Genomic DNA, 21,448 nt, shown 5'->3' on the forward strand with positions numbered 1-21,448 from the left:
TTGCGGCGGGACAAGGCCCAAGCGGCAGTACAGCAGAAGCAGAACATGGAACGGGAGCAAAAGCAAAATCTAGAGTGACGAAAGCGAAGCGAGGAAAAGGGGGTCAAGAGAAACGAGGAAAGGGGAGCCAAGACCGACCGGCGTTAGTTGCGAGAGAGTGCCTTATGAGTAGTGGCCAAGAAGAAGATGTCGAATCTGGCAGTCAAAGTGAAAGCTCGGGAACCAGAAGGAGTACCAGAAGAAGAAAGCCAGTAGATAAAATGGGAGGAGTCATGATCGAAAATATCCAAGGGGCTGAACAAAAAGGAAAACATCCAGGGGGAGAAGGAAAGTGAACCTTATTTAAAACTCATTTAAAACTCGTTTTCCAGGGAGAGGGATGGCCATAAGCCTAAAACTCAAGTTTGTTGTATTGTGTTAGTTGAGGCGGCAGGTGGAATGTTATTAATTATTATATTAAATTTAAATTACTATGTATTTAAATTTTACATCCATACGGAAATGTCAGGGGCTACAATATTCAGTTGTCAATCATCCTAGTTGCTATTTCTTTATCTACTTATCTCTGAGAGTTCTCACACTATAATTAAGCCTGTCAATCAGCCTAGAACTGTCTAGCTGTTATGCGTTGACCTCTAGTTCACTCTCTTATTTATGCGAACTAGAATACAGTCAATTCAGTATTTAACAGCCATCGTTTTATCAACTCTTGTTGCAACTGGTGAAAAATCAATTAGAACTGAGTTAATGCCAGATTGTTTGCCAAATCGGTGACATAGAGCATGGCGTTCGCAGTAATTTCATGACGGTTGGAGGTGGTTTTTGAAACATTTTATCGGCCTTTGTTCAACGTTGACTAATAACAAGGTCTTTTTTGGCGCGTGCTCCCCCTCAAAATCAGTATATATTGGCGTCGAACCGATCATTTGAAAAATGTTCTTTTGTCTGATCCTTTGAGAAAGACCCTTTGGTACCCCCATTAACCATATATGATTTAGAAATTCATCATGGCCTCCGAGACTAAGCGTGAGGGCTTTGTGACCTTGAGGGGGTTCAAGGACATCTGTCTGAGAGATGAGTCCATCATGCAGCAGATATCCGTCCTCACTGTCGTCGTTTAGTCATCATCAGAATGAAAACACGCGCTCCTTGGTAGATAAATATACAGACAGATATACTCAGAAATCTTTAGCTCTTCTGCCCTTTTGCCCTCGAAATTAAAAATCAATTTTACAGAGTATAACCATTAATTTTACTAATTTGCACATAAAGATAAAATCTGTGTTCGTATTTGTTTGATGAACTCACCTGTCATTGTTATTAAAATTTAATAACGTACAAAAATGCAGGAAAAAAAAACGACTGTTAGGGGGGGGGGGGTTGCGGCAGAAGAGACAAACTATAGTTTTAAATGTTTTTGACGCTTTTCAATAAAATCTTCGGCTCTTTTTCCTTTTCCCCCCCCCCACCTGCAATTTTTTTACATGTAAATTTGTTGACGACATTGTCCGATTGTTATGAAACTTAACATACAGACTAATAAAGCCGCGACAAACATATTTGGTCTTCATACTCAACCTCGTAAAACCACTCGTTACACTAATATATTGAAGCTCGTGTGAGGTGGGGGGGAAGGAAAAAGAGCCAAATCTTTAAATCCATTATCTCCATTTCCCTGCTGACTTTTTAAAGCTTCATTACGTTCTCTCATTATTTTTCTTGTTTTTGTTGTGCATATAAAAATTCAAAAACAGATATTTATAATTTTTCAATGAAGCTGTTTGAGTAATCAAAGCACGTGCTATTTTGAGCTTGAAACCGTTCAACTACTGCATCAACGTAGTTTTTTTATTTTTTCTCGCTCGAAAAATTATTCAAAATGGCTCTTACTTCTCGTAAAAAGCATGCACTGGACCAGAAAATCCGCAGCCAAATGAGTCAAATTTACAAGAAACCCGACTCTCTAAACCTAGTTGAAAAATTCCAATGGCTCTGTTTGGCTAAATTTGGTGCCAGAGGATTCAAAGAATTAGCTTCATTATTTCACAAACTAGATAAATCAGGTGACGGGAAAATAGACGAAAAAGAATTCATTTCTGGAATTCAGTCTCTATACCTGGAAAAACTGACCTCAAAAGATATCAAACAACTTTTCGTAGAATTAGATCAAGATTTGAGTGGGTTTATTTCAATCAAAGAGTTCAATGAGAAAATCATCGCCCAGTTTTTACCGCTTAACAGAAAAAAAGAAGTCGAAAAACTGTTCTCGAAAATCGATTACGATCATTCTGGGTTCATCGACAAATCTGATCTACTGAAAAAGTACAATTTTTCAACCAATGAGAAATTCGCTACTGGCCAAATGTCAAAAGAAGATTGTATCGATCAATTCATTTCTGATTTTGAATCAGACCAAAATGGAAAAGGCGATGGAAAAATTTCCGAAGAGGAATTTCTGGCGTACTACGCTGGAATCAGTTTAGCAGTCGAAGACGATAGTTATTTTTTGCTGGAACTTCAGAAAAACTGGAAAACTCTAAGCACTGTTTCGGAACGCCAAAGGTCATGGCCGTTGTCAGAGTCTTTCGCACTTGACCTTTCAAAAAGCAACAAATCGAACATTCGACATTCGCCGCATAAAAAGGTTGACATCGCTCCTCACTCGAGCCAAGTTTTGACCGACCGAAGAGTCCAAACAGCGCGAACGCTGAAGTCATACGAAGAACGAGAGGCGAATCCCGGAACTCTCGGAATGCCGAGGCCAACAGTCGTTTCCGGATGCCGACGGTCGCTGTACCGAAGCGTGGCGCCTTCGTACGTCGATCGACATCTGTTCGGAAAACCGAGAAATCAACAACTAATGGAAAGCGATTGGCCTCATTTCGAGTCGCCGTTTAGATCTAAGCCGTCAAAATCAGACGGTTCTGGATCAGTTTCGAAATCTTTAGACTCTTCTGTGGCTCTTAAATGGAGTCCGGGAGCCACTTTTGATTGGACCAAAACAGTCGGAGTCCAAAATGTGGACGATGAAGATGAAAGGAAACCAGTTCCAGAGATTATCAAGGGCAGAACGAGTTCAAAGTTCAGACCGAAGTCTTCGTTTGAGCCTTATAGGACTAACAAAGTGACATTGGCAATGCCAGAATACCCGAACTTCATGTGTTTTTCTGCAGTTGCTTCTTAGATTAAAAAAGAAATCAGTTCAAGATTAATTCGCTCTATACAAAAAAAATCTATCTAGATTTAATTTCTTTAATTTGAATAATAAAGTATTAAGAAAAGGTGTTTAGGTATTGAAGCTGACACAGAAAAATTATGTAGATTTTTTTGAAGTCGGTTCAGCGTTTAAAAGATTATTAAAAAGCAACATTCATTTAATCTTCATATAAAACCAGAATTGAACATACAAGTGTAATAAAATATTACGGCCTCAAGATTTCAATTTTCAAAAAAAATTCTTCAGATTAAATATCGTCTCTTGCTGAGTTCGGGCTGCAATAAAAAAAGCAATAGAATTGTTTTTGAGTGGTATAAGGTGCTTTTCAACTCCAGTCTTTGAGAAATGTCATACTCGCAGCATCATTATTTAGAGTAGAAAAATTAAATCGTGCTTGAAACTATTTATTTAGTTTATTACGCTATTCAGGCTACTAAGTGTTCATTTTTTCCAAAGTTCGGAGCAGTGGTGGATTTTTGAAAAAGGCCAACAGAAGCGTTTTTAGGAACATTGTGGAAATTTTCGACCAAAAAATCGCATTTTTTTGGCGCGCGCTCCCCAATCCAAATTATTATAGACTGGCGCCGAAGGCACTTTGAGGTCAGTCAGCCCAATATTGGATATCTCAAAAAAGTCCAAAGTTTGAAATTTGCTAAATGCAAAAATTCGCAATAATTATTACAACAAAAAATAGCTGTGTTTGTTTCGACCGCTGCAATTGGAGGAGAAATTTGTCCTCCAGTGTGTTTTATTTTTTTATCTCCAGTGTGAAACAAAAGTGTCACAAACAATCATCAAAATTAGATATCACAAAAACAAATAAAAAAAAGTGTCGAGTGATATATCATATCTAAGCCTTTCCAGTCGTGGTTTGAATTACCTTAAAAAGATCACGTTAAGTGTTCGCACAGTCAAGAAAAATTGTTTTGAAAATTTTGCTGTTCAGTCTAATTTGGAGAGAGTAAAATAAGCAAATAAAGTTCTTGTCATTACGCTTGCAAATAGCAAATTGCATCAAATTGGAATCAGTATCACTTAAATCATTTAATATATAGGTTAACATCTAATTTAAATTTCTTAGCGTCTCCCGCTCACTTTGTCTGGAGGAAACCAATACGCATGGAACGGTAAAGGTCGTGGATTCGAATCTGGCCAGGATCTGTTTTTATTTCAAACGAAAAATGATCCGTATCAAAAAAATTCTGAGTTGTTTCCTCATCTTAGAATTGTTTTAAACGCAATTTTTATTGCAGTTGCTATTTTAACACAAAATTTTTATTTACTCTTGCAACTTCCCCTGCATTTCTCCTACTCGTAGTGTTTTGATTTACTCCTGCAAGGTGGATTTTTTTAAAATCTTGATTTCATATGTGTTTCCTTTTTGATCCAAGCAGTGTTGCTTAGTCGTACGTGCATTTTTGGTATACATTTGGAGCCAAAAAATATCAATCAAATGAAATCAAAACAGTAGCAGACTATTATTTTTATTCCTATTTTTAGAAAATCTTAAAAATTACCGCAGCAAAAACTCCAAGAGTGCCGAAAACTTAAACTTAAAGTAGTTATTTTTGCTTTTTTGCATAGCTGTGGCTGAGCATTATCTGCTACGTGCAGACCATAACTATCTACTTTTTTAATTGTTTCCACAGAATGTTGCAAGAAGTTCTGCACTAACTCACGTAAGATCAGTTATGCCAAATAAAACTCAGGTAACTAGTTGGTCGATCAGTTGTAAAATCAACGTGCCCTGTAAAATCAGTTGTAAAATAACCTGCAGGGGATGGAAATTGTTGAAAAGTTGTTCTGCAAAAATTGAACAAAAAATAAACAGCGAATAGTTGATTAACTGACTTAATTCTTCACGGGCGTCGGCAAGTGGCTCCATCTGGGACATCAAAACACAATTTCTTGATAAAGCTTTGAGGATAATTAGTTTTTGCTCCTCCATACACACCTTAAAAAGCACTATTTTGTATTTTTTGCTGATGATTTTGAAAAACTCGAATTTTGAATTTCCCTCGTTTTTGCTGATTCTTTTTGGCAAAAAACAATTTTGGTTGGAATTTTTTTTTCTATTAGCACATCAACTAGAAGTTTTTTTTCACTTGAGTCTTGTTCCTTTCTGACTTTGGCGGAAATCATGAGTGAACGTTATCACACCACATTCCGGTTCATTGGAATTTTATAAACAACTCAAGAGTGCCGAAAACTTAAACTTAAAATAGTTATTTCTGCTTTTTTGCATAGCTGTGGCTGAGCATTATCTGCTACGTGCAGACCATAACTATCTACTTTTTTAATTGTGACGACAGAATGTTGCAAGAAGTTCTGCACTAACTCACGTAAGATCAGTTATGCCAAATATAACTCAAGTAACTAGTTGGTCGATCAGTTGTAAAATCAACGTGCCCTGTAAAATCAGTTGTAAAATCAACGTCACCCTAACTGGTCGTCCATAAAAACATCTGAAGGGTAAATTTGACTATTCAGGGAGAAAATGATAAAACACGCAAAAGACTACATTTTTGGAATAAGTTGATTGATATAGATTCAAACGAAAACTAATCTCAGTCATCATAGAAGCTAGAGTAAATATCTCGACAGTTCATAAATCTCGTTTAACTTCGTTTCAGGGCTGAGCTGTTTTTTATTCAGGTGTTGCCGTTGTCCATGTTCTGGAAACTGACTTTGACGTTTCCCTGGTCCTCCCCCTCCCTTTCTCCGTCCTTCCCATCCTCACAGGTGTTCATGACCTGAAAAAGTGACGATCTATTAGTTATTGAAACCTTTGTTATTTATTAAATTTATTTTTTTTCCGACCACTTTTCATTCGGGTGTGTTTTAGTTTTTCTACTTTTTGTTTTCCACGCAAAATCAAGTACTACAAATAAGCGAATAAACAATGTTTTTGAGAATGCCAATGATAACACGGAGCAAACTTTGTGAAATTTTTTTTACCGTGTTTCAGAAATTCCAAACCGTCGCGAGATCGAACAATTGGCCTGGATATGATCCTTTTCAAGAACCTTTAATCTGTGAAAGAATTTGAACCTGTTATTGGTTGACAAAGTAAAAACATTTAAAAACTCGATTTATCATGAGTAATGGTTTTAAAGTTTATTTTACTAACTTTGTTATCAATGACTAAGAGCAACTAATCCCCGCCTTGCGGGTTTAGTTTAACTAATATGATTATTATGATTATTATTGGAAGTTTTGGTCAAAAATTATATATCATAGTAAAGCCCTTGCAATCGGATTCAAATAATTAGGTTCTATTTAAAACTTTTTTTAAAAAAATTAAACGTCAGCAGTGTAGAGAGAAATCGGGTTATATTTTTGGTTTCGAACCAGGAAAGCAATTTCGAGCGAACAGAGCGAGCGAGGAGGCTTATAATACGCAAGTAAGACGTAAATACCTATTTACGCAAATATAATATATTAGGCAAAAAGACGTAAAAACCGTTTTACTCTTGCTTTTTTTGAAAGCTTAGTTTTAATCAAGCTTCCTTCAGCACTTCAAAAAAAATTTAAAAAAATTTACGAAATTTTTTTGTTTTTTTTTGTTTTTCAATTAAATTTTTGATAAAAACCGTTTTTTATTTTCTACCTCTTTGTTCAGATCTGCTCATAGCTGAACGCACAGAACATTTTTGTGGTCGGAACTTTCTGTGCTACGTGCATAGCAACAAACTATCCCGGTTTTTATATCGAATAATCAGCTGGCTAAAACTTTGACTACAATTTCTTACTATAAATACTGCATGTTCTCGGCTAAAATTCTCAATTTATGATTTTTGATTCAACATTCAATGTCGAGAAGCAATAATAAGCGCAAAATTATAACATACCCGGTTTTTTGCTCAAAACATATCTAAGCAATAAGCTAGCTAAGACAGAAATTGTTTTGTATGCTTTGCATGCATATTTTTTCTTGATTAATTTTTGTAGTAAAACTTATATCGCGTTTGAAACATGCTTTATTCGTGTTGTCGTATTTCAAAAGTCGTGGTCGACGTTGAGTCTTAGCGGGGGAAACAATGGGTGTTTTGTCCCATGGGAGGGCTGGAGTTTTTTTCCTGTTGGGGATTCCGTTCTATGGGGACTTTGTCCGCGAGTATACCTGCATCATGGCCGCTGGGTTGCCGCCTGCTCCCGTGCAGAGGAGCTGGTGTCCCTCGTCCTGGTTATCATAGGGACTCTGGACCTCCAAGTGGGACACCACCAGTCCCAGCAATTCCTCCGCCTTCCGCATCGACTCATTCAGGGACTTGATTCTGAAAAAAAAAACTTCATAGTTCAATAATTAAGGGTTCAACAATCTATAAAAAATATACAGAGAAAAATGAGTTTAACTTACAATTAAGTTTGGGCTTGCTCTAAAAACTTTAATTTGAAAGCATTACCGATGATCTTCATTTCTTAAATTCAATGTTTTCTTCTGTAGTATTTTGTTTTAGCTGCTTTCTTTCAAAAATGTCAGCTCACCTGCAGTGGTTTTTCTCATTCTCGTAGTGAATTTGTTTGAGTAGTTTCATGTTCTCTGCCTCATCCGTCCCTTTCAACGACTCCAACATCTTGCGCTTCTGACAAAAACAGAAAAATTTATCAAGTATTCAATACAGAACAGTAGTGCATGTGTATTTGATTACTGTAAAATCAGCTCAGAAAGTTCCGACCAGTTTTTTTGCAAAAAAAACAAGAATTTTTTTTTTAAATCAAACTTTTTTCGTTTTTTTTTTTCGATTTACAGAATTTCTAAATTTTTGCTTGCTAAGTTCCATAGGGACGAAGTTGTCTATTAAATTCCATTCATTTTGCACCATTCTGCGCTATTAGTTTTCGGTACCGTTTGTTATCGACTACCCTAACCACCAATTCTGGTTGACAAAGTTTTCTATGCATTCTTCTCTGAGTTATTTTTAGGACAGCCAATTCTGGCTGGCAAATGCTTTAACTTTTCTCAATTTTGAAAGCGGCGTTACCGATGAAATCGTACAAATCATTACGGATGAAAAGCCTGGCCAATCCTTAAACTTTTCTAAATGGTTTTCTATTTCAGAAATACCCCTTGAAATTTTCTAAAAGCTTTTCTTCTTCATTGATGTTATGTTTGTGGTAGTTAGTTTCTGTTGTAATAACTGATCACTCACTGATCCGCTGCAGATGATGTCGTTCAGGTAGACGGTATGACTCATTGGGATGAAAGTGAACTTCTCCAACCCCCACCTCTTCATATGTGCCTCCAGCTGCATGAACAGCGACACCTACACCGAAAAAGGGAACTAAAATGAGAGATTCGGCGCTACCAAAATTGTGCATATATAACAAGACTGCTCGTATCAGGGCGAAGCCCTGAATGTTCCGACTGCCTTTTGAGGTTTATGGAGCAGTAATAACATTAAAAAAATTCATTGAAATAAAACAAAAAGAAAAAATTTTTTTTCTAATATTTGAAATTTTTATGAAAATCATCCCCCCACACGCCATTGTAGTACAAAAGGATAGATTTCGCTCCTTGTAACAAATCAATTATGGCAAATAAGCTTCTTTTAACCAATTTGGAACGATTTCTAAGACGGATTAACTCTCCGCTTACGCGTTAATAGCGCGAAATATATCGCGCGTTAATTGTCCCGAATTGGCCAAAATGGCAATCTTTAAACCCCCGTAACTCTACGAAAAATGATCACAGGTGAAATATCTTTTCAAATTTGAGCTCAGGACAACAACACTTTTCGAATGATATAAAAAGATTCCGTCAAAAATGGCTAGTTAAAAAGTCGAAATTTGTCTGAAGAAAAAAACCCACCCCGAGCACAAATATTCCGTTACTTTCGTATCGAAAGTCGGAACAATACATAGTTTCTGGAAGTTGCCTGATTCGTAAACGAATTTATTGTTCCGACTTTTGATACGAAAGTAACGGAATATTTGTGCTCGGGGTGGGTTTTTTTTCTTCAGACAGATTTCGACTTTTTAACTAGCCATTTTTGACGGACTCTTTTTATATCATTCGAAAAGTATTGTTGTCTTGAGCTTACATTTGAAAAGATATTCAACCTGTGATCATTTTTCGGAAAGTTATGAGGGTTTAAAGAGTGCCATTTTGACCATTTTGACCAATTTGGGACAATTAACGCGCGATATATTTCGCGCTATTAACGCGTAAGCGGAGAGTTAATCCGTCTTAGAAATCGTTCCGAATTGGTTGAAAGAAGCTTATTTGCCATAATTGATTTGTTACAAGGAGCGAAATCTATTATTTTGTACGGGGGCGTTCAACAGTGCCGAAGTACAACAGTGCCGAAAAAGGCTGGAAAATTTCAGATTAATTTACACGCATTTTCTAAAGAGCGGGAATTTACTGACGCTAATTATCAAAGAAAATCACTCCAATTTTGACGTCAAAATGTCTGTAACTGCAAATTAAACAATTACTTTGGCGCCAAAACGTCTAAATTGCTAAATTTTTTCGCTCAAAATCCTAAAGTTTCACTTAATATTGTAAACGATCGCTGTTTAATTTTTGATTGCCGCACTTAAATTGATCGGCAACTCAAAAAATGTGCAAAGTAAAATGTATACGTTACAAGTATTCGTTACATATAAGCAACAATTTGGCAAGCGGGTTCCGCTAAGAAATTTTGATATGTTTAAAAACGTCCTATTTTGACTCACTGAACCAAACATTCGTCTTATGAACACACAGTTTGGCCTCGAAATACTCTCCCAAAACACAACGAAGGAAATTTTTGATTTTAAAAACTTTTTGCGCCGCTGGCCTTCTCCCCTTTTGCCCAAATTTAATGATCTTCGTTGAACAAAAATCAAGGTCGTACAATAATATTACCAAAGGGAGACCCTTTGGTTGAAAAAGAGATCAATTCCCTCGCAATCCTTGCTGTCCCCTTATCCCACGCATCGCCCCTCCCTCTCTAAATTCGCCCCTGGCTTGCATGATTAATGAAATTTTAGCACGTAGTTGAAAGAACAGAACGAAAAAAAATTTCTTTTTGATGTCTTCATTTGATGTCCCAGTGAATGATGACTCACCGTCATCTGAAGGCCCTTGACCTTGGAGTGTGTTTTCAGTTGTGCAATATCTCCCACCGCCAGACCAATCTAGAGACAGAATATAATTGAAAGTTACCGCCCTTAATGATCATCAGGTAATTATGAAATTATAACAAGTTAAGCTAATTAGTTAGAATAATTACCGTGAGATTGATGAAGAGTATGCAGACTAGGAGGATGAATGAGACCACGAAACAGAGGTCACACCAGGTCAGAATTCCCGCCTCGTAGTTTCTAAAAAAACTCAATTTCAAATATTTTCTTTTGAAATGGTATCTAAACTTGGTAATTTCTAAACGATTTATGCTCAGAGTGCTTTGCAATCGAATCAAGATCATCATCGAAATATTTAATTATAATTTTTTTTCTTGTGTTTTTATTGTTTTTTCACATGTATATGCTTTTTTTCTCATCTATTTCTGTTTCACATGACTGACCCATGGAAATTATCAGATGATGGCCTCTTACCTGATGAAAGTGACAGTCATGTCGATCTCGCCTAGCATCATGGAGAACACTTTGGCCAGGGCGGAGGGGAAGGAGGCGAACGAGAAGTTCTGCAGCTCCTCCACTGAAGTGTACTCCAAACCTCTGCAGCAGTGAATAAACATATTAGAAATTTGGCGTTAATAACTTTTAAAACTTTTCCTGAAAAAAAAACAAAAAAAATTACCAACACGACCTGCATAAGTGTCTTCATAACGCTAAATGACACATCGTCTCCTATTATGAACTTTTATATCGAACAAAATAAATAAAGGAATCTCCTCTTAAAACAAAACTATTACTCGTTATATTCATTTTGCTGCCATTAGTGTTCAAACTTTTCAATGAGCTGAGATACCTTTGATAGGAACATTACGCTACTCATGTAGCAATTTGCCATTCGTGCTAAATATTTCTGCTGCTGATACTTACTTAAGAAGTACATCCATTTTGGTTGTATTTTTCAATAGGCTGGAAACAATACCGGAATACTAAAAAGAGTGCGATTCTTAGTTTAACCGACAGTGCAAGAGAACTGAGAATTAATATAGAGTTAGTTTTAGTGATAACTATACCCGAAAAACACGAGAAATCCGACTGCAAATCCGATCAGGAGGGCAAAGAAGATGAGAATGAGTTTGCAGGTGGTCACCAGGATCTCGTTGTACATCACCACGTAGATCCCAACTGACGTAAAGCTAGAAGGAAAATCACATCTGTGAACTGTATGAAATTAATTTTGAATCTCATTTATGTTTTGAAGTCACTTTGACATACCTGCCAGAAGCGCAACGACTTTTGGATCTGAAAGATTTCAGTCACTGTTCCTAATTTTACTGTAACTCTTAATTCAATTTTAACATTGTACTTTAAACTATTGTCAGTGTAGTTGGGAAATTACCCCTTTTAAACCCAAACTTCTTTCAAACTATCCTTTGTTTGAAAGTTATCGTCCCTTCTGTCTTAAATTTGTTGTTTAGATGTCTAGGTTAATCTTGTTTTCCGATTTTAGTCGGAATGTTGTGGACTACAATTTTTTGGAATAAATCGTCAAACAAAATCATCAAGATTTGTAGAAAAAGATTTCCAAAAATTTCAAAAAAATTCCAAAAAGTTTGAACTAACAATTATTGCAGAGGATTCAGTTGTTATGACAAAAGTTATCCATTCATCGGTCAGAAACAGAAAAATCTATCCAATTCCAGAACCACCGCAAGCGACCAAGGACCAAAACCATTGGGCCTCTAGAAAAGAGAGAAATAAGCAAACCATTCTTGTGCACAAGGAAGTACAAAGTCAGCACAAAAAACAATGGCTTACAGTTGGGACACAATAACAAAAAGTAGGAATCACAATAACACCTGGCCCTAGGTTAAAAAAAAGGAGAGATTGTTTCGCTCATAAAAGTCCAGGTTAACGGATCTTAGACATGAATTTTGCAAATTTCTGGGAAATTCTAAAGACTATTTTTTACTAAACCACAAATTTAACATACGAACCGTACAAGTTATTCGGGTGTAGGCAAGAAGATCACAAATCTCTGAAAAGTTTAACAAAATTTTATTCGAACTAGCAAAAATTGTATATAAAATGGGAGGTCAGGAAGTGAAATTAGTAAGAGATTTTTCCTTTCAAACATGAAAAGCGCGGAAACTCAGAAGAAACTGTGCATTGAGTACTTAAACCCGGAACACGTGTTGGCCTGAAAAAGGGACAAAGATTCACGAAATTTCTTTTAAAAAAATGAAAAATTCGGTTAGTGATTGTGCCAAAACCATATCAAGAATAAAAGCAAACCTACACTCAACATTGCAGAAAACTCAAAACACCAAAAGTGTGGTACGCGTTTTAATACAGTGCATCCTACCACATGCCCAGTGAGAGACACAAGTTGTAATAATTGTGGCTGTCAGGGACACTTTGCCAAGTATTGTGAAAGTTCAGCTAGGAACCAAATAAATGTGATAGAAGCCAATCCGAATGTTCCGGACCAGCAATCCCAACGGAACAACCCTCAAGGCATTTTCGAAATCGAAGCACACCTGGACGACTTTTCAGTTTTAACTGCGGATGGTGACAACGAAGTGAGTTTTACTAGAGATCGCTGAGAAAAAAAATCAGAACAGCTTTTACACACGACGGAAACGAGCAGAAGAAAACATTGAGCGTGACAATTGAAAATTTTAACCCATTCAGAAAAGAAATCCCAAAAGCCAGTCCTGAATCTTTTATGAAAAAAAGTATTCTTTGAATTCCAGATATGAAGTAGGTTCTTGAAAATTGAAGCCGTGGACGAGTTTATTATGATGACTTACCAAGGATTAGGAAGCACTATCATAATCATCGAAAAGGTTGTGGCGAGAATCCTATCAAAAGGATAGGACACGAGAAATCAGAAATTGTAAATTAATGAAAAGACAGAAAGAGTTTGGCTAGTAAACGATAACTTGCCATATCTAGGAATCATGTTTTCGCAACTACAACTAGCAGCAAAACAATAAACTTGAGGTCAAGGTCCAGTCGGATATCTGTGCAGTTGAAACTCGTAAAACAATTCAACAAAGTGAGTTCAAATTGTAAGTATGGAACAAATATCTAAAACAAAATTTTAGTATCTAGAACTGATAGATCGAATAATTTTTAATAAACATCTTTTTGAAGAACAACCGATTCATGTCAAAAGAAAACGGATTCAAATACACTAACTTCTACAAATAAAACAATGTTTTGACCTTTTTTGTAAAGGTTATAAAGAAAAACTATCTAGATGGGCTTGAGAGCGTTTCATATCACCAATCGCGTTACACAAAAAGAGACAGATCAATCACAATAGCTCCCAAATATTTTGTTTTCAGTATCAAATGCCTAACTTGTCTGATTGATTGATATGATAGCAAAAAATCAGCCCTGACGAAAAAATAAATTCTGACTTTTCACCGATAGATTTTCAAAAAATAAGACGTACAGTAAATTAACTTTATAAAAATCAGCGAGCAATCAATGCAATTGTAAAATAATGGGAGGAGTTGTAACGCGCTCATATAGATTTAAAACAGGGTTCTATAGTGTAAAAGACAAGCCCACTTTAGCCATAAAATATGATAAATGCCAGTTTTTAACACTAATATAGAGAAATTTGGATTTAAAATCTATGCTAAGGGAGTTACCCTCTTGATTCACAAATCTGACGCGATTCAAAAGCTAGAATAACCATTTGTATAAGGGATCTGAAAATGCTGATAGGTTCAATCAATCAGAGTGACAAATTCATACCAAACTTAGCTTCCTTATCTAAACCCTTCCTTGAATTTTTGCAGAAGAATGAACAATTGAACTGGCTAAAAGCAAACCAGTTAATTTTGTTTTTGAAAAAAAAATTAAGAAAAAAATTCGTAGCACGGTAGAACAAACTGGAAACAATTTTGAACTGTGATGATTCATACCTAGGCTTAGGAGCTTCAATAAAAAACAACACCATGGGGGCAATTGGAAGACATTAGCATTTGCTAGTAGATGTTTGAACGTCGCCTTTTACATAACGAACAAATTTGAATTGTGGGAATTTGTTTGAGCATTGGATCATTTTAAGAATTATCTACTTGGCCAATAATTTTCAATCCATACAGATCATGAAGCTCTAATATGGGCTCTAAGAGACGATAAACACGCCAAAACAGCACCTTCTTGTCTTAGTCTTATCTGGTGGGCTTATAAATTTTTACCATACAATTTTACTGTAGAACATTTACCGGGTAAAAAAAGGAATCGTCATTTATTTATGTAAACAAAAATCGACAAAACCCGTAAAACATTTAAAAAATTTCACCGAGTTTCACCGAGTCACTGTTCAGGTTTTGGAAAACTAAAGCCTAGATTTTCACGGCCAGAGAATTGAATCAACAAGTAGAGTCGGACGATTTGAAACTATTCACTCTGATTGGAGAAGCAAAACCTTTAATTTCTCATCAAGTTTTGCTATAAAATACACAATGTCCGATCAAATCAAAAAAAATCCGCCACTCGCAGACAGAACTTCGAAACAACCATGGGTCATTCACAAAGCCCTAAATCAGTAAACTATAAACTTTTCCCACTTTATATGCCGGAAATCTTCGGCACAAGAGTCATGTTCTCTTTCACAAAAAAAAAGAATTAACCCTAAAACTTACAAAAGCCATCGACGAAGGATAAAAAGAAGACACCTTATGCTAGAAAATCACTACAAACCGTAGCTTAAAAACTTACGCTGGCTAAATAATACATCTGGTGGCCGCATATTCGTCGAGATGTTCAAGTGCACGGTGAAAAATGCATTAAATGTGTCCAAGCAGGTAGCAAATTGAAACCTGCTCAGAGGTTTTAATTTGCTACCTGCTTGGACACATTTAATGCATTTTTCACCGTGCACTTGAACATCTCGACAGCAAGCAGACAAGGGTAAACTTGCGCAAGAAGACAAGGGTAAACTACCCATCGGCGGCCACCAAGTTTTCACTATGTGGCCACCAGATGCATTACACTGACAGGCTTTTCACGGCAAACAAGCCCAGGATATCACGGTGAGTTAGGGATTAAACCAAATTTTCTTAGTTTATAAGTTATCTTTCATTCTGACTTAGGTTCGTTGTTTAACAGTCTAGGTTAATAATAAAGAGTTAAGATGTACCACTGGTAACTATTGTATCTAACTAAGGTTAAAAGAGAATAAAAGTATTGGTTGAATTAAATCTGACTGTAGTCTAAAAAGAGCAACTAGTGATCCGAAGTCCACTGGACTTCGTAGAGTTAACATTGACTGGTCCGTAATTAGATGATAGAGGTCAAGGTTATACCATACTAAAAATACTGAATCACAACATTCCCCACTGCACAAAAATTAATATCTGCCCGCTCATCGATGTAGCCAATATCACACATATACTCCATCTCCCCTCGCTCTACTAGGGCCAAAGAAGAAACAAAAAGTAACCACGTTTAGCACCAATGGATTTTTACAGAGAGTACAAATTACAATGGAGGTGATTATATGGTAATATATACAGGCTACTTACAGGTTTACACAGATATCAACACCGAATGTACCAAATGATATGTACAACTGGGGTTATCTAGCATTTGTACAATTAAAGCAAACTAACTAACTCACTAACTAGGTTAAAAAAAAGTTTTGGGTTATCCAATGGATAAAAGCTAAAGCAAATACGTAACAAATCATGTTACCATAGTTCAACAGTTCTCAGAGTTTAGGACCGTAGTGTTGTATCTAGCATGGAAGTTATCTGCCTCTCTTCTTACATCGGTGTCAATGCCCGAGGATATGTCACTGCCGTCATCATCCTGGGTATTACTGGTAACTTCTACCAATGGTGGCGATACCCATGCGGTCCTTGTCGCCTGAGAGGAGGGTGTTGAGAGTTGATCTTGTGTGGTTTCAGCAACCAAGGTCGTATGACGTGGGATCTCATCAATGGGTGTAAGATACAGTACGTTGAATTATGTTGTGGACCCTTTGCGCCGGAAAACGTAATTAGCGGTTCTTCATCGGAGTCTACTGCACTAATGGTCTCCGTTCCGAGTGTCACTTGGTCGATAAACCGCCTATCACCGTAGAATTTCGGGGGGCCTGGGTTTTTTCTTGCACAAAGTTTTGAGGATATCGGGGTCTTTGGTGTCTCCACTGTCTTCTCCGGAGAGCTATCCACTCGAATTGGGTCGTCACTTAAGCCCGTTGGTATAGTGAACGTTGTCTGAGTATTTGTCTGGCTTTTTACGGTACTCCTTGGCTGATCTAAATCACTGTGAAGGTTAACAGTCGGTGTATTACATACAGTTTCCGCTTCCGTACCCAAGTAGTCATCAATGACTTTATCCCAAAGGTCTAACTCTAACGAAGAATCTAGGTTATTAATGTCGAATTTTGAACCTTTCGAGCTCGTGATGAATGTTCTCCTCTTTTTGCCAGTATTTCCACCCGTTGGTGTGTAACTCGTCGAAGGGCCTCCTATATTTGAGTCTCGTCTCTTGGAAGGGGAGTTTCTTTTTCGCTTGCCTGCTAAATCATTACTATTAATTAGCGAATTCGGTCTTGCCGAGAATGTCTTAGGTGCTGCCGATTGGATTTTGTTAAAAGCTAAGTCAGATTTTCTTATCACATGTCCGTTGTCTAATAGGACCGTATGTTTCGTGTCTGACAGAGGTTTACTCCCCAGTGGTTTAAAATACGGTTCGCCTTCCCTCCTGTTAACTGTTTTCCTAAACCAGTTACCTCCTTGGCTGAAAGGCTTTGACAGTGGGGCTCGCTGGAGATTTCTATGTACTTTGTCAGCAGGGTTGCTCTCATACCCTCTTTCATCTATTGCTTTGTCTTCCAAATAGCCATCTTCGAACGCGTCGTCAGCACCCCAGTCTTGTGCTCTGTCCTTCGTTAGGATTGATTTCCCCTTATCTAAACTAATTGCATGAGAGACCAAAGATTTCCACAACGTATTGGGAGATCTATTAAAATGTTTTGAGAAAGGAGAGCATCCAATGGATGATTGTTTCGTCGAGCGTATGTTCCAAATGTTTTTCTCAATAGCCGTATTTAAGGATGGTTTTGGACATTGCCAGTAGCTTAGCTTTGACAGTGTAAATGAGTCTTTCTACTACTCCATTGGATCTATGATCACCGACCGTAAATAGGATTAAATTAATGTTGTTCTTCTCGCAGAAGTTTCTAAAATCAAAAGAAGTAAAACATGACCCATGGTCAGTTCTAATGGACTTTGGAAATCCGTGAAGATGGCAGTAATCTGTCATGAAGCTTAAAATTGAAGAAGTCGAGGTATTGTTTACTACCTTTGCAGACGGAAACTTTGAAAAGCGATCAAAGCATAACAAAAGGTATTTTGAGTTACCCCAACTCTTGTCCAATGGGCCAGCAAAGTCTAAATCTACTTCTTCAATTGGTTCGGTCAGAATCGGTAATTTCTCAGTCTTGTTCGTCCCTAGTAACACTTTTATGTTCTTACCGGCCATTATAGACTGAGTGCAATTCTTTCCTTGATGGTAGATCTCTCTGTATAGGTGTGGCCACCAGATGTTTTCTGCCAGGGCTTTCATCCCGAACTGCCCAGGGTGAGTCTCGTGAAGGAGTGACAGGAATGGTGATCTTAATGCAGCCGGCACTATCAGTTTTTTATCGTTGAATAACAGTCCTTCTTTCACGTGAATGTCCCTCTGGAAGTTCTTTAAGTAGGCTGCGAATTTGTCCAATGGTTTGCCTTCCTGTACCGCCATCTTTACCTCCTTGAGGATTTTATCTTCGTCCGTCATGAGTTTAATAAGCTTATTTGAACAATGATCTGAGAGTGATAACGGATTGTCAGGCAATCTGAGATCTCCCTTGTACTGGCCAGTAATTTCTTGTGTAGGTCTGACATTATATCGTTATTAAAATTCAAGAAGATTCCTTTGTTTTCTGCCCTGCGGGAAATTTTGAACAAGTTGACCGATGTAATAAATTCTTGTAACTGTTTTTTTTATCTGAATTTAATGACTGATTGATTAATAATACTGATTGGGCAAGAAAGAACAAAAAAGTTTGATAAGTGAAAGTAATTGAAGTCAAATTTTGATAAATTTAATGGAACACTACCGCTTGTGCAAGACTCTGAACGCGAGTGATTGGAATTACAAATTCTGATAGTGTCGTTTACGTAATTCAGAATATTCGAGAAGAACGACCGTTGGATGCTTTGCGATAAATCTTTCTTTCCGCCCATTGGATTATTACAATCCAAGTTACTGATCGTATTTATATCCAATGGATTATACACTTCGTTCTTTGTACAATTATTCTTTTTACAATAGTTATTTACAGAGAGGTTTTCTACAATCTTTTGTACTGTAGCCACTACAAATTCGCTATCATACTGTGATGTTGGGAGTGCTTTTCCTGAAAGTAGTCTCGACAATAAATCTGTAAATCCCTTTTCTTTTCCCGGAATGTGCTTGATCTTGAAATTAAATGGTAAAAGTCGATTTACCCAACGGGTTAATCTGCTATGCATAGTTTTGTTGCCATGGTTTGCATTTAATGCTAGTAATAATGCCTTATGGTCCGTCACAATTTCAAATTCAGCACCATACAAGAAATTTTTAAAATGTTCTGTAGCCCAGACTACTCCCAACAATTCAAGTTCGTTTGTCGAATATTTACTTTCGTGGTTGTTTAAAAATCGGGAGGCGAATGCTATTTTTACCCAATTTTCTCCATCCCATTGTTCTAGGGTAGCTCCTAAGCCGTTATGAGAAGCGTCTGTCTTTAGTCTTGACATCCTTTTTATGTCGAAATGATTATTCTCTGTTATGTTCACTATCTGTTGTTTTAATTCTTCAAACGCTTTAGTATGTTCGTCATTCCATTGGTAGACTGATGTGGTGGTCGTAGGGGAGAACTTAGAGCAGACAAATTCGGGACGAATTTCATATACTGATTGATCGACCCAAAGAAAGACCTAAATTCAGATATATTTTTGGGGTTTGGTAGGTTTTTAATCGAATCTGACTTTCCCACCAATGGTTTCACGCCCGAGTTTGATATCTTGAAACCTAGCCACTCTATTTCTTTTTGGAAGAATGCACATTTCTCCCATTTTACCGCCATATTCTTGTTGTCCAAAATGTTTAAAATGTTTGTTAGTATCGCTTTGTGTTCATTTAATGAACCTTTCGAAGCTATTAAAATGTCGTCGATATAACAATTGGTAAAAGGAATGTCTTTCAATAAGGAATCCATCACCCTCTGGAATTCGTTTGGCATATCGCCCAATCCGTAAAATCCAGTTAAAAATCTATGGGTTCTAGTGGTTTCGCCCCCCACGATACTAAAATACACTGTTTGCTAGTGTCTGTGCATAATTGTAGTTGGCTGTACGCGTTCTTTAGATCTAGGTTACTAAACCAAACTTCCCCTGACTTTTTGCTTGACAGTTGGAGTGCAATATTATCGATCAGTTCATGTATGTTTGGCATCTGGTACTTGTTCTTGAATATCTGATTATTTAATAGTTTCGAATCTAATGCCAACTTGATGCTACCGTCTTTTTTTTTTGTAATCACTATTGGACTTATAAAACAATCTGCATCGCATTTGTTTAACTTTATGATATGCCCCTCTTGTTCCGTTCTATTTAGTTCCGTTTTTACGTTATTGAGTAGATGTAGGGGAACTATTCTACCTTTGCTTTGGATAGGTTTGAATGGGGAGTAGAAATGAGTAACTTTTCTGTCCAATGGTATTTTTCCACTCTGTTAAATAACCCTTTGTACTTATTATACAGATTAAGGGTCGTGTCTGAATAGTTATTTAACTTACACAACTCTGGGCGTGGTATGTTGTTGACAGGTAGTAGAGGCTGTCGTTGGGCTATCTCTCTTCCAATTCTCGGGAGATTGTCGTTTCCCAGGATGTTCCTCTCATGTCCAGAAGTGATAAAAAATGGGGTTTCGTCCGCGATCCATCCATTGGATTGTAATCTCACTACCACTTTCCCGATGATGTTGAATGTGTCGTTGGTGAATCCGCAATATAGTTCCCTCGTTTTCTTCTCAACTGGCTGTATCTTCAACTGTGGGTTTCTCAATTTCAATTCGTGAAGTACATTTTGTTTCAGGAAGCTCACTGGGCTTGCCGAATCCACTGGAATGTTCAAGTTGACTATTGCATCGTCTCCCAAACCGATGTTGACAAGTTTCTTGGTTTCCAAACCATTGGTATCGTAGATTGTTTTAATGTTGAGAACGGAATAGTCATCGTTATCACTTATCCCCTCTTCGGTCCAAGCGTTAATCACTCCGCAAAAATTTTCTTCGCTTCTCACCTGAAAGTCTTCTGGGGAAAATGAACAAATCTGACTATTTACAGCTTCATCTACAATATTTACGGCGGGTTTTCTTCCTTTCGATTTACAAAGTCTTCCGAAATGTCCTTTATATTTACAAATATTACACACAATTTCTTTCGCCGGACACACATTCAGATTACCCTTGGTAAACGCATTACCGCATTTCATACAAGTATTTGATCTTTCTATGTTCAAGCTTGGTTCCTTCTATGTCCAAGTAGTCTACATTGTAAGTCGCAGTTTTTCATGTTAAAAATAAATACGTCTCTCTGATCCACTCCTGTTCTGCATTAATTCCAATTTCACATGATTTTGCTAAATCTGATAACGCGCCCCAAAATTGTTCATAGGATTCTCTATCCTTTTGTTTCCTGCTCAATAATTTATATCGTTCAAATGTTATGTTGGTTAATTTGATAAAAGCCAATTCTAGCATTTCATAAAATTCCTTGAATGAGATTCCTAGGACTTTTACCCTTGGATGTTTCTGGGCGAAAACTCTTTTGCCTTCCGCTCCTAAGGCCAAGTATAGGATTGACCTTACTTTTTTATCGGCCTCATATCTCCTCATTCCTCCGAATTTCCGTTTTTCTTCTGCTAGTCTATTCTCTTCAGCGTGTTCGTAGACTCGCATTGTTTCTTTGTTCCTGACCTCCCTGGCTTTCCTCTGTTGGTCAGTTTCTGACTCCTGGACGCCCATTGGGTGGGAGGTTCTACCGTGTGGTTCGGCCAAAAGGCGGGTATTCCCCTCAGGTTCGAATCAGTTGTTGACTGCGCCATA

At 37.2% G+C, this 21,448-nt stretch overlaps 3 protein-coding genes across 5 annotated transcripts in view; 2 read left to right on the forward strand and 1 right to left on the reverse strand.

Moving 5' to 3' along the window:
* The window catches only part of LOC134839655 (neuronal calcium sensor 1-like), a 36,240-nt gene extending 35,002 nt beyond the window's left edge, over positions 1–1,238 (forward strand). For both annotated transcript variants that reach the window (XM_063855278.1, XM_063855277.1), the window contains exon 9: positions 999–1,238. In XM_063855278.1, coding sequence (XP_063711348.1) covers positions 999–1,121 — 123 coding nt within the window. In that variant the 3' untranslated portion in view covers positions 1,122–1,238. The remainder of the gene's footprint in view (positions 1–998) is intronic.
* Positions 1,239–1,759: 521 nt separating this feature from the next.
* Positions 1,760–3,251, forward strand: LOC134839364 (uncharacterized). Its single transcript, XM_063854889.1, has one exon. It carries the CDS (start codon positions 1,880–1,882, stop codon positions 3,182–3,184), a length of 1,305 nt encoding a protein of 434 aa, XP_063710959.1. The 5' UTR covers positions 1,760–1,879; the 3' UTR covers positions 3,185–3,251.
* A 2,444-nt stretch (positions 3,252–5,695) lies between these two features.
* The window catches only part of LOC134840508 (transient receptor potential cation channel subfamily A member 1-like), a 76,320-nt gene continuing 60,567 nt past the window's right edge, over positions 5,696–21,448 (reverse strand). For both annotated transcript variants that reach the window (XM_063856355.1, XM_063856356.1), the window contains 8 exons: positions 11,356–11,478; positions 10,763–10,885; positions 10,438–10,528; positions 10,274–10,342; positions 8,371–8,484; positions 7,706–7,803; positions 7,341–7,494; positions 5,696–5,970 (listed from right to left, as the gene is read on the reverse strand). In XM_063856355.1, coding sequence (XP_063712425.1) covers positions 5,869–5,970; positions 7,341–7,494; positions 7,706–7,803; positions 8,371–8,484; positions 10,274–10,342; positions 10,438–10,528; positions 10,763–10,885; positions 11,356–11,478 — 874 coding nt within the window. In that variant the 3' untranslated portion in view covers positions 5,696–5,868. The remainder of the gene's footprint in view (positions 5,971–7,340; positions 7,495–7,705; positions 7,804–8,370; positions 8,485–10,273; positions 10,343–10,437; positions 10,529–10,762; positions 10,886–11,355; positions 11,479–21,448) is intronic.

This window comes from Symsagittifera roscoffensis, chromosome 2, assembly GCF_963678635.1.
Source record: "Symsagittifera roscoffensis chromosome 2, txSymRosc1.1, whole genome shotgun sequence".
NCBI classification, from domain to species: domain Eukaryota; kingdom Metazoa; phylum Xenacoelomorpha; order Acoela; family Convolutidae; genus Symsagittifera; species Symsagittifera roscoffensis.